General features: G+C 46.9%; 1 protein-coding gene across 6 annotated transcripts in view; it reads left to right on the top strand.

The window, feature by feature from the left end:
* TIAM2 (TIAM Rac1 associated GEF 2) overlaps window positions 1–12910 on the top strand; it is a 236410-nt gene that overhangs the window by 217488 nt on the left and 6012 nt on the right. For all 6 annotated transcript variants that reach the window (XM_059940941.1, XM_059940942.1, XM_059940943.1 and 3 more), the window contains 6 exons: window positions 2095–2274; window positions 4922–4990; window positions 5525–5650; window positions 6519–6627; window positions 10423–10602; window positions 12289–12407. In XM_059940941.1, coding sequence (XP_059796924.1) covers window positions 2095–2274; window positions 4922–4990; window positions 5525–5650; window positions 6519–6627; window positions 10423–10602; window positions 12289–12407 — 783 coding nt within the window. The remainder of the gene's footprint in view (window positions 1–2094; window positions 2275–4921; window positions 4991–5524; window positions 5651–6518; window positions 6628–10422; window positions 10603–12288; window positions 12408–12910) is intronic.

Raw genomic sequence — 12910 nt, 5'->3', positions numbered from 1 at the left:
ATGGTTGATTTAACTTTTGCACCAAGGTTAATGTCAAAATACAGGAGAAGCAATTATATGAAACAGGCCAGCAGTCTGGGAGTTCTCATTGTAGACATCTGCGGGGGCCCCGCTCTCACCCCGCGCCTTGAGTTGGGCTCTTTATGTTACTGGGCTTATCCCTCCACCGCCACCATCCCCCTCCAGCCGCCGCCTTTGGCTCGTTCCGTGCTTCTGCCTTGGTACACGCTCCTTCCAGGACCAGTTACAATCCGCTCTTCACTGAAGCCTTCCAGACAGCCTGTTCCAACATGACGCTCCCCTGCTCCCCTTCGTCTAACGTGTGTCACGTTTCTCGTTTGTTCCACACAAGCTCGTGTTGGTTTCCAGTCTGCCGTAGGCTGTGCTTTGGTGTTTCTTGGCAAGTCTTATCTCCTTGTGCAGGGGCTGGTTTCTATCTCTTTGGAGACAGAGCAGGTCCTCAATTGGTTCCCACCAGGTTGAATTGAAAGTCTAGCCAGAAGATCACTGCTAAGTGTCAGTGTTGTCTGTTTCCATCATATGAAGACACTGTGTTGCGGAAAGGCGGGTGGGGCGTAGAACAGGGAAGGAGAGAAGAAGGGAGGGCAGGTGTCCTACTTTTACTGTGAGGCACTTCAGTGTGTCAGGTGACAGCTTTTGTAACAAATTGGCCACTGAGGTTGACCAATGTGCTGTGTGACTTGTTAGTGTTCTGAAATATCCAGGCAAAGAAAATGAATTCAATGAGAATGAAGAGGTGCTTCTGACTGGTGCAGCTTTCTACCCGAGACAGCGTGATGGAGATCAGGCATGGAGACATCTAGCTGAAGAAAGGAGAGTTTTAGTTGAGGGTCAGAAAGTTGCCAAAGATGGATGGATATCGGTCATTCGTGTTGGGACTAAGCTGCTCTGTTATTCAATAATAACGTCAGTGCAACAGAGGTGGACTCAACACTGAGCACTTGGGGGCGATGACAAAGAAAGGCAGGACCCTGCCCTTGACTGGCTTACAGGCTGATGGGCTGGAACTTGTGTGTGGGAGGAATGGGAAGAAAGAGAAATAAAAAAGATACTTTGAATGTAATCTGACAATGCTCCAGGCAGGAAGAGGCATATAGGAGGAGACACATTTGAGACCTTAAGCCACCAGCCTGAGGCAGGAGTGTACAGATGGGTTCTCCCGGAGAGGGCTTTTCATGCTGCGCTTAAATCTGAGCAGGAACTTGCACAGGAGGCTGTTCATCCCCGCAGACATTCCCGCTCCTTCTCGTTCTTCAGCCTGTGTGATTCTATTCCCACTACCTGCAATAAGGACCCTCCCTTCCCCCACGTCCTGGGTCTGACACGTCTGCTTCCTGCTAAGAGGCTGCTCAAGTCTCCCTCCTCCGTGAGGGTTCCCACGAAGCCTCACCAGGCTTCCCGTGTCATCTGCTCCCCATCTGTGCCCTCCACTGGGCTCTGCACCCCTTCAGCGTGGGGACCTTATCCTTCCTACACATCCTGCCCTCTACCACCATTCCTGGCTGATGCAGCAGCTCAAACTCTCACTCCTAATGCTGCTACTTGGCCCGAGGCTGCAGAGCTCCAGGGCTGGACTGGGGGGCAGATCTAAGCCCCTTGTGGTCAGGCCATCCTAAAACTGCTGCCCCGTCCCTGAGTCTCTCAGGGCCGTTTAGTGGGGGAACTGAACTCTGTTAGGCGAGCCATTGAGGGGACAGAGTGGCCCAAATGAGTCTATCTCCCATTGTGCTCTCACAAAGCCATGACCTTGATTTTAGAGCAACCTCAACTGTATTGCAGAGGGTTAGCTCTGTGCCTTATTCTCTAGTCTCAGCACTAAAGAAGCATCTGTCAAACAGCTACTATGAAAGCGAAAAAGCATCATGGGTAAGTTCTGAACAAGTGTAAGTTCATATCTTCACGACCAGAACCTTGAATGGTAGCCAGCGTGGTTTGAGATGAATGAAGCCGGATGCCCTAGATAAGTGCCCCGTGAGACTCCTGAGAGGGCGCTGGGCGAAGAGAGAGCCCCTGTGTCTTTGGTGGGCTGTTGATAATGATGGAGAACGTCCTGGGCCTCTTGTTCCCTCGCAGAGTGCCGAGCAGATCGCCGCGCTCTGTAGGAGTTATAACGACACCCAGACCACCGGCATGGAAGGACCAAGGGAGAGTCAGGACCCGCCTCCGAGGCCGCTGGCTCGCCACCTCTCAGATGCAGATCGCCTCCGAAAAGTCATCCAGGAGCTCATGGACACAGAGAAGTCCTATGTGAAGGTAACAGAAGATGCTGTCGCAATTTCCTGCTCCCCTCGTGTGACAGCTAGTTAGTTGTATGTATGTTGGCAGGGGTCTCGAGGTATCTGCCGGGGACCCTGCCACTCACGAGGGAGATGCCTGCTCCTTGAAGTGGCGAGTTGCTGAAGGCGAGGGCGAGAGGACGGAAGAGCTGAGAGGGCTTGCAAAAGTGAGATTCCCCGGTCGTTTTGTTACCAAGGTAGCTTTCACTATGGAAACAGATGTTCTGGTTTGTCATTTGCAATCTGTGGGAAGGGGGCCTCTACCGGTTTAGGGAAAGGGGGAACGGAGATCACTTTAGGTGATGAGGAGCTAGGGAACAGCTTGTCTGCAAGCAGCTGCTGGTACCGGCTCCGGACACAGGCGGTCACCGCGCGGGACAGAGCCCCGCGGCGGAGGTGCCGGGCATCTCGCAGGCGTCCCCAGCCATCACACGGAGCAGCGGCCGAACCTTTCGCTACCCGGGGAGTTCATTTATTCATCTCAGAGGCTTCAGTTAGTAGTTGGAGAAACATTTTACAAAAAATGCAGGTGCCTGGGAAGACAGTTCTTTTGCTGTAAGTATTTGCTGACGGTTTGGAATGGTTTTAAACTCATTTCATCGGCCAATTGCTGGCAGCAGCGTGGGAGCTGAGAATCCAGGCCTGGCCTTGCCTTCACCTGCTGCAGTGGCCTTGGGCAGCTCCCTCCAAGCCCCTCATCTGGGGTCTGAGACAGGGGTGTTCTTGTTCCAGCTCTAACACACTGTGTCCGTGAATTAAGCCTTGGCGCGCGCACACACACACACACACGCACGCACACACACACACACGCACACACGGCTCTCACCTCCTTTCTCCACGAGACTTATCTGAGCTTCCCCTTTCATTAACATCACTGTCATTTTATCTGAACTTTGCCGAAAGCCTCATTCACAGGCAGCCCAGCAGAATTACCCGTAGCCTCTTCTTTTGGTCCCGTAGGGGAGAAAGGAAAACTGCAGAGACGGCAGTTTCATTTCATTTCCCACTGTGTCTTTTCGTGCATCGAATGTGGGGAGATGAAGTGAACATCCAGGGGCTTCCGACAGTGACCTTGCCCAGCAGCTGTGTGCGCTGTGGCCGCTTGATGATGGCCGTGGTGTCCTCACCTGCAGGGTCGAGGGCATAGTTGAGAGCGGAATCCAAGTCCCTTTTTATTTTTGTCACTGCTGTCGTTATACTTTACTGTTAGACACTTTGAACGGGAGGGCCACTGCATCGTGACGCTGGTCTAGGACTGAGATGGATGCTCTGGGCGAAGTGCATACAAAGGATGGCTCTCCCTTCTCTCTGCGAGAGTCCTGCCCTTTGTCTCCTTGGGGCCCCCATGTTGCGGCTCTGGCTCCGCGGCTCAGCGAGGCCTCCCTCGGTGTGTCACTGCTCCTGGGTGGCAGTGACCGGCGCAGGGAGGGACCACAGGCCACCTCTGCCTCTGACAAAATAACCAGCGCCTGGTGCCTATGGTGGTTCACACACACACACACACACACACACACACACACACACACACACACCTTTTTCATTTTTTAATTTCTTTTTGTTGCTGACATTCCACATGGACTTTTACTTGTTCTGTAACCTGGACCTCTGCCCATGACTTGGCGTTTTCAGCATTCACGTGTTCCCTGAGATAAGATTCGGTGACTTCTCACCTCTCCCTGCTCTGCAGCAGCCGCCGTGGGGTCTGGGGAGGTCGGGAAGGCCAGGGCGGATTTGATTGTGAAGCACTCAGTGTCACAGGCCTGTCCACTTGCTCTCAGGACCTACACCACAAGGTTCTGGAGGCTTCTGGCTTTACCAAGCTCTCCAGAACTGGATTTCTCCATTGTAAAATGAGGCAGACATAGTCACCTACTTCTCATAGTTTGGGACTCAAAATTCTTCAGAATAAATGAAACAAGAAAAAGAAATCTTTTCTATCACTAAATTATATCCTGATCTTGGCTTCAAATTATTTAAAAAAAAACTTTAGATAAAGAGTTTTGTAAATACAGTCAACTCCCACTCTTGTGTACTGTTGGAGCCCAGTTTACTGGAGATTCAAAGATGGCCTAGACTGTAAACATTATGACTGCTCATCTTCAGAAATTTTTTCTTGCATTTGAGCATGGGAGTTTGAAATTCTGCTCATGCGTCAGCCCCAAAGCTGAAGAGCTCTCCAGATCTTGCCCTGTCCGTGTCAGCTCAGGTGTCCATGCTGGAGCTGTCGCCTTGCTCTTTGAGGCAGAGAAGGAAGCCAGGTCGGCCAGCGGATGTGGCCACACCTGACAGAGGTACCTGGCCAGAACTCACTTCTCTGAAGGGAAATGAGTGTTCCTGCTGCAGCAGCCGAAAGAAAGATCCTGGTTCTGCCAATAAGATATTCAAATACACAGAGTAGGTGATCGAGCTATAAAGAAAAATGTGGAATCCAGCTGCTGGTCGCATTGTGTTGTTAACCTCTCTGCATTAGCTGAGCAGGAACCACCACTTTCAGGGCCAAGCATTTCAACCAGACATAAACTTCATCGTTACTAATGCGAGTCTGAGCTGCAGCCCGGGCTGCTGGAAACACTTGGGTATTTTGGAGACTTAAGGGTTAAAGACTTTCTTCTTCTGTCTTTCAGGATCTGAGCTGCCTCTTTGACTTATACTTGGAGCCACTTCAAAGTGAGACCTTTCTTACCCAAGATGAGGTAAATACCTTCCCTTAGTCCATTGAACCATAGGTTAGTCTCAGTTTGCCTTTTAGCAGACCTAGATTTTATCTACTGATCCCCAAAGAACATTTGAGACTTCAGGATCTTCAGAGAGACCCAAGCGTGGCCTCCTTCAAAGCCATTTATGTGGCCTCCATCCCGTGAAACACAGTGGCAAGAGTTCTAAATGACCATGCCCCTTTTGTAGTAGAAGGTGTCCCCCAAATTACTTTTTAATACATGACTTTTTAATGTTAAATCACAGTAATTAGTTCTTTCCATTTTCCCCCCAGTTTGAATTCTGAAAACTTGACATCCACTTCAAATTATTTTAGTATTACAGAGACCGGGGCAGTAAAAGTCTCTGTGTATGAGCTATATCCCCTACTGAATATGCCGTCTTCTTTAAAGGCTTCACTTCTGTCTCCTTCTTGGTGAATGACTTGTGATTCATTTGTGCATCTGGGACTTAGAGTGGTATCTAGGTCTTCATCGCTAATACCCTCTTTTCAAATTCTGATCTTCATGTAGATGGAGTCACTTTTTGGAAGTTTGCCAGAGATGCTTGAATTTCAAAAGGTATTTCTGGAGACTCTGGAGGATGGGATTTCAGCATCATCTGACTTTAACATACTTGAAACCCCCTCGCAGTTTAGAGTAAGTATTTTAGACTTAGGTTTAAAGCAAAAATAGGTGGGAACAGTGCAGAATTCTCCCTTTGAAGAGAAAGTGTTGTCCCTTGACTATTGAAAAGATAAGTTTAGCGCTCTCATTGCAGGGCTTTCCTCTGGCAGGTGGTAAAAGAAGGCTCCATTCCTCCCTAGAGTAAATGCTCTGCGACTCAGACGTCTGGGCAGCGCAGCTTTTATGGGGTCTGCCTGCTGTGGACATGCACGCTCCTTACTCAGCTCCACAGGAGGATCTGTAGGGCGATTGCTTCTGAGGCAGGAGCACCTACTGCATCCGATTCTGCACCTCTGGTCATGTGACCCTGGGAGGAGAGCCTAGGTTCTCAATGGTTCTGAGAGAGCCTCCTCCTCTATACAGCCCTGTCTCCAGTGCGGCCATCGGTGACTGGCAAGAGGTCCCTCCAGGGAAGGACAGGCGGAAGGCGGTAGAAAGGGACCAAGGAAGTACATAGCAAGCATCATTCGTCCCAAGTAATGCAGAGTCAGCTCTATTAATTAGCCTCTCAGATTATTTATATCCCACCGTGTCAGATGTATTTTTTATAGAACTTTCTTTCTTGTCCTTGATTGAGCACTGTGTCAATAGGCTCTGCTGCCAGAAACTTTTCAATCAAACTGAAGCTCTTTGATTCAGACGCCCGGGCTGTTCTCCATCTACTGGGCAAATGGGGCCGCCCTGGGCTGCTTTTAGTCAGTGCCTTCCCCGAGGCATTAGTGCTCTGGTGTCCGAAAGACAAATGCCGTGGAGACAGCAAAGCGGTCAGGAACCATGCCAGAGCCAGCAGACAGACATTGATTAAACCACGCCTGATGTAACTTTTCCTCTTTCCTTCTAGAAACTACTGTTTTCCCTTGGAGGCTCTTTCCTTTATTACGCGGACCACTTTAAACTGTATAGCGGATTCTGTGCTAATCATATTAAAGTACAGAAGGTTCTAGAGAGGGGTAAGTTGCTCATACCTTTTATAGCTATACTTTTGAAATTGTAATTGTTAATAAAATCCCACATGCAGCAACGAAGTTCCCACATGCTGCAACTAAAGACCCAGCGCAGCCAAATAAATAAATAAATATATATATATATATATATATATATATATATATATATATATATATATATACTTTTTAAAAAACTAAATTTGTATTCATCAAGTAGGGATAAGTGTAATTTTAATGGATTATGCTCCATTGTTGGCCTTGAAATTGACAAACATTAAGTTTTCAGTTTATTTCAGTGTCCTGGTGACAGTGAATGTGTGTACCAAACAGCAGAGATGTTGCTTTGCCATGTGTCACTTTGCTGTTAAATTGCATCTGGATTCTTTTTTCATCAAATGCCTTGCTCTAAAAACTTTTAACCAACCATATAAGCCGCTGGAGGGGGTAGAAAGCAATGTATGCCATTTTCTTTCTTTCTTTTTTTAAAAAATTAATAATTAATTAATTTATTTTTATTTTTGGCTGTGTTGGGTCTTCATTGCTACGCGCGGGCTGTCTAGTTGCGGCGAGTGGGGGCTACTCTTTTTTGTGGTGCGCGGGCTTCTCATTGCGGTGGCTTCTCTTGTTGTGGAGCACGGGCTCTTGGCGTGCGGGCTTCAGTAGTTGTGGCTCGCGGGCTCTAGAGCGCAGGCTCAATAGTTGTGGCTCGTGAGCTCTAGAGCGCAGGCTCAGTCGTTGTAGAGCACGGGCTTAGTTGCTCCGCGGCATGTGGGATCTTCCCAGACCAGGGCTCAAACCCGTGTACCCTGTATTGGCAGGCGGATTCTTAACCATTGCACCACCAGGGAAGTCCCTTCTTTCCTTCTCGTTAACCTTCTTCTTAAGCCCGAGGATCCATTGCAACAAACCACCACCAAACAATAACCACCAAACTCACAAGAAGTGTGTTAACTAAAATTAAAGCCTCTTTGGTGAAACGGGTGCTTATCACAGGCCATATTCTGTCACTGAAGTACCTTTCGTCTCTTCACATTATTATCATCTTATTTTATTGACTTTAATTGAAGATTTTTATTTTTTTGAAGTCCAAGTGGACCTGGGTGACCAACCTGCATTGCTGTTCCCCTTCATGTCAAGAGCAAACATTACTCTGTGGAGCTAGCGAGATGCCTGAGCTTTGGCCGCCGACTTGGAGGGGGTCAGCTTGGGGGCAGGTGGCCAACACATTGATCTGCCTGGGCTTTCAGTGACGGGCCGGCCAGTCAGCCCATCCTGGGGAGCGCATTCAGAGATCTGATGGCAGCAGTGACCTTCTCCAGGTGTAGGAGTGCTGGGTGGGGGGGGGGGGGTTTGTGCCGCAGTCACCATCACTGTTGTCATCAACCCGGTGTTCGAGCTATTCCTGTAATAACCTGTTGACAAAAATAATCAATCAGCAATCTATAGTAGGAATAGAAAAGAGTTTTATTTGAGCCAGACTGAGGAGTACAGCCCAGCAGACAGCTTCTCTGATTACGCTGAGGATCTGCTCCAGAGAAGCAGGGCTGTCAGCACAGTTTCATGTCTAGTCAGAACAAAGAGCATCAAACAAGTCAGGGATACATTCCTTCAAGATTTCAGGAAAACCAGATCAGCACGTACACAGCCAGTCGGTATGGCCTTGGCACCTGGGAAGGAAGTCTTATCATGGAAGGAGGACCAGCACTGGCATCCCAGGAAGGGAGGCATTTAATCTTTAATTTTAACATGGACGTTCTTTACTTCTGGCCAGTGCACCCTTTTCTCTAATAATTAAAGCAGATGTACAGTGTATGTTTGCTAGGCCACAAACAGGCTGTTTTAGTTACATTAAATTCAAGTTAACTCGTGTATAAGCCAGAATGACTTCCCCAGACCTCAATATGTGAACATTTCTTTTATCACACCCTAAACTAGCAATGCTCAACTGAGGTTTTGTTATTACCAAAGGCTTCTTTCAGTCATCACACACCTCTTTAGGTATGAGATTAGAATTCTCGGATTTGTCTCTTTCAGAAGATATTTTTCTATCCCATTCTTTGGAATTCTCATTTCTGGGGCAGAGATGAGAGGAGGCCTTTAAGCTCAAGGTCATGAGCAGCAGTAATTCAGTCTGCACGGAGAACATCAAACAAACACAGGTCCCCAGGGGTTGTTCCTGTTCTGCATGGGTCCTACAGTGGAAGGCGTCTTACGAAAATATATGTAATCCTACTTAAGGTCACCTGAACTGTCTCCAGGGAAGGTCACCAGGCTACCTGCATTTTCTCAGGTGTACCGGGAAATAGGATCTTGAACCTACTGAAGCTTAAACTGTTATAAATTCCCAGGATAAAAAGTGACTTCCCCAGGACTTGAATGCCTTCTTCAGAGTTAAGGTTGGCCTCGTGTAGTCCACTCCCGTTATGATTTGCCCAGTGAATCAGGGCTGTCTTGCATGACGATGGCGAGTGTTTGAGGGGATTCTGTACTGGAACATTTTTAGTTGTGTCAACAGGGAAGTAGGAGCCAAGCTACATTCCAAGCCCTTTCTATCTGTCATCAAATGCTCCTTAATGGCATTGCCAGAACGAATCCGGAGTTTGCTCTTCCGTGTTTCTTTTTCAGAACTGGGGAATGGCCTCTCTGCACTGTCGTGGAGGGAGCGTAGGGTTCACCCAGACACCGATGGTGTTTAGCCAGGTCCACTGATGCAGCTCTGCCATTTGGTTTAAATCCTAGAACAGGCTCGAGTTGAAAAAGGGAAGTCTTGGAGTGCTTCAGGTCAACAAGACAGAGCCCAATCTGTCTTCTCTAGTTCTTTACACCAGAAAGAACTAGTTTCCTCCCATGAACACCTTCTTATCGACAGTGTAGTAAATTAAAAGCATACCAATGGTTTGCTCAATTCCTTCTTTGCCACAAAGATGAAGGATCATCTCACCATCCACTTCGTCTAGTAGCCACATTCAAAATGGTACTGCATCTCCTACAAGTTATATTTTGCCTCTGTACAAAACCCCAAATAAAGATTTGTTTTCATCCAAATTGACTGAATTCCCGACAGCTGGTCAACCAGTGCCAGCAGGTGGAATCCAAAGCAACAGCTGGGGTGTCCACTGGCACCCTCAAAACTGAAAGCACTTGGGTTCATGTGTGTACCTTCGTGACACGGAACAGAGAGGTGGTTTTCACTACCCAGAGGGGTCTGAATCTGGTGGAAGGTTTAGATTGCTTGGAACTGTAGGGATGGAGGCTGCAGTGCTTATCAACTTATTTTTAAAGGAAAAAAAAGCTTGCTTTACAGATAGCCCTCAAGTGTATAGAATAAGAAACAATTTGTGCTAGGTCAGTGAAAAAAAAATACTGGTTTGTTTTGCTGTATGAATCTTCTGGGGGCTATGGCATAGGGTTTGGATACACTGTTTTGTGGCTTTATGAATTGTTTGAAACTCACTTTTTCGGCACCTATACCAGTCAGTCTCTCTCATGGGTATGCATGTGAATGCGCCTTTAACGTCAGACCCTCCTGCATTTTGACTCGATGTTCCTCTTGGGTGTGTGGCTGGAACTCTTCTGGCAGCCTATAAGCTCCCTTAAGCTCTCAAGGGATTCATCACAGAGCGGCGGTGCTGAATCCACCTTGAGAGCCAACCGGCGGGTGCATCTGGGTTTTTCTTGAAAGATGTCACTCGGAGGACTGTCGAGGTGGACCGTCTGTAATTCCATTAAAACCTACATGAAGTAGAGTTTACTTCATCCTCCTGTGCTCTTCTAAGGGTCTTTTAACGCATCTGCTTGTAGCTAAAACTGATAAAGCCTTCAAGGCTTTCCTGGACGCCCGGAACCCCACCAAGCAGCACTCCTCCACGCTGGAGTCTTACCTCATCAAGCCCGTCCAGCGGGTGCTCAAGTACCCGCTGCTGCTCAAGGAGCTCGTGTCCCTGACAGACCAGGAGAGCGAAGAGCACCATCACCTGACAGGTGAGAAGCGGGGGCCCAGGTCGTGACGGGGCCGCCGCCACCCGCCACCCGCCAGGCCGCGCGCTCCCCTCCTCCCCGGCTTGCTTTCACGTTCTGGAACATTTGCCGTCAGTACTGTGACTGTTAACCTTAGGTATCAGTTTAGTATGTGAAAATAGCCAGGTAGCATGGCCATCCCTGTAGGTGGGCAAAATATCTTGGCAAAAATTCTCTCACTGGAATAGCCTCTGGAGGGATGTGTCCATTTTCATTTTTCAAAGAAGATAATTTAAGCTCAGTGAGTTGAAATAAATTACTTCAGGTCACGTGGTTAACAAACAAACAGTGCTGCCAGGACCAAAACCCCCGCCTGTTTTCCTACAACTTTGTGAAGTTTTGTGTTGTTTGCTGCCCAAGTGCGGCTCATCAAATACGTTGTGTGAGGCGCCACCTTGTGGACGGCTCTGAGCAGAGCCTGACTCTGAAACCAGCTCCCGAGGACCCGTGAAGCTTTACGGCTGACGCGGAGGTGTCTTCTTTTGTAACCTCAGAAGTTATTGGCCTAAGATACGAATTTGTCAGATACACAAAGCCCCTCACTTTGATAGTAAATAGAGTATCCGTTAAAGAGCTGTTGTTTGGATTGCAGAGAAAGAGTGATTTGTTCTCCACATGTCAAAGCTAGGAGGTCCAGTTACGGTACCTGTGATAAAGCACGTGGAGAGGGAAACAAACTTATTAATAAACATTAGTATTACTGAATAACAAACACCAAGAAGAGTGTAAATGAAACTAGCTGTTTTTCTGTGGCAAGCATACTTTTGTATCATGAGTAATGAGGATAATTTTTTTGTATGAAAGTTAAAGCTTATACATAAATGATACAGATTATGATTAGCATTCAAATACTGTGTGAATAGTTCACTTTGCATTAAGATGATCTTTAAAAGGGGTCTGTTAAAAAATTGCCTTCCCATCGTCCCTCCAGACTGAATTAAAATACCAAATCAGAACAAAGTATGAAAAATAGTGAATTTGGAGGTGACTTGAAATTTTTTTTGCCTTTGATGAAATCATTTTGTCCCTCACATGCCCACACATAAATACAAACAATTGCTCTGGCAACTGGGCATTTACAGAGGCTCTTGCAAGTTCTTGTTAAGAAAATTGTCATTGATCACTATTCCAGTAAATGGTCCAGGAGAGGCAAAGTTTAAAAAAGCAGGTATCCTGTGGCCAGTCAGCCTCGGATTTTAATTCTGGCTCCACTCCTTACGTCTGTCTTTGGAAGTCTGGCAAAAAACTGAACCCCTCTGCACCTGAGTTTTCTCATCTGTAAAATGGTTTTGATAACAGGTCCTACAGTCATCGAGTTACTGTGGGGATTAAATGAGATGCTTCACATAAATCACCTAATAGAACATGCCAAATAGGAAGTGCTCAATAAATAGCTGTTATTATTAGTGATACTTTTTACTTGTACTCTGCCTCATTTCAAAGAGAATTTGAGGTGGAAGATAATTCTGCTGTTCTTCATGATTATAACTAGATTGCCATGGGCTCTTTGCATCATACCTGAATGATGCTGCTCTTAGTAAGAACTGGTCTCGGATTCTGCCTTGAATCTTGAGCTTTTTCATTATTGCTGTTGGGTAGGATTTCAAACAAACCAAAATTGTAAAATAAATATGATTGCATATTTTGCAGAAGCACTAAAGGCAATGGAAAAAGTAGCAAGCCACATCAACGAGATGCAGAAGATATATGAGGATTACGGGACGGTGTTTGACCAGCTGGTAGCAGAGCAGAGTGGAACAGAGAAGGAGGTCAGTAGGACTTCCAGATTCCGAGAGGCTGAATGCCTGTGACCACTGGATCTGGAGGTGACCTCCAGACCAGGTCATGCTGTTAGGGATTTCCTGCAGGAGAAAATGCCTAGAATTTTCTTTTTGATCTTAATGCTTATAACAAGCCTCACAACTTAGGTATAAATGTAACATAAAATTGATTACATTGGTTTAAAAATATAACCTTATGTCCGGTTAATATCATATTAAAAAAAGAAGAAACATCACTGAGCTCGTATCTGTACCTCTTCTCCTTTCCCGTGGAGTGTGAGGTTAGGGCAGATCCCAGAGGCTGGAACATAAATGGAGAGCTGGCTGGCGGGGCTAGGATGGATAAAGGCAGTGGCAGTCAGTATGTGGAGAGAATTAAGGGCTTTTCCTTTGTGTTTTTTTCTTTTCTAACCTCAAATATCGGTGGCTACCCCCTTACTTATAAAAGTAGTTTAAGTGGAACTTGACAATTTCTCTATTTTTCTTCTCTG

The sequence above is a fragment of the Balaenoptera ricei genome, chromosome 12, assembly GCF_028023285.1.
Source record: "Balaenoptera ricei isolate mBalRic1 chromosome 12, mBalRic1.hap2, whole genome shotgun sequence".
NCBI lineage: Eukaryota > Metazoa > Chordata > Mammalia > Artiodactyla > Balaenopteridae > Balaenoptera > Balaenoptera ricei.
Note: the sequence above shows the minus strand (reverse complement) of the source record. Positions and strands in the feature narration are given on the sequence as shown.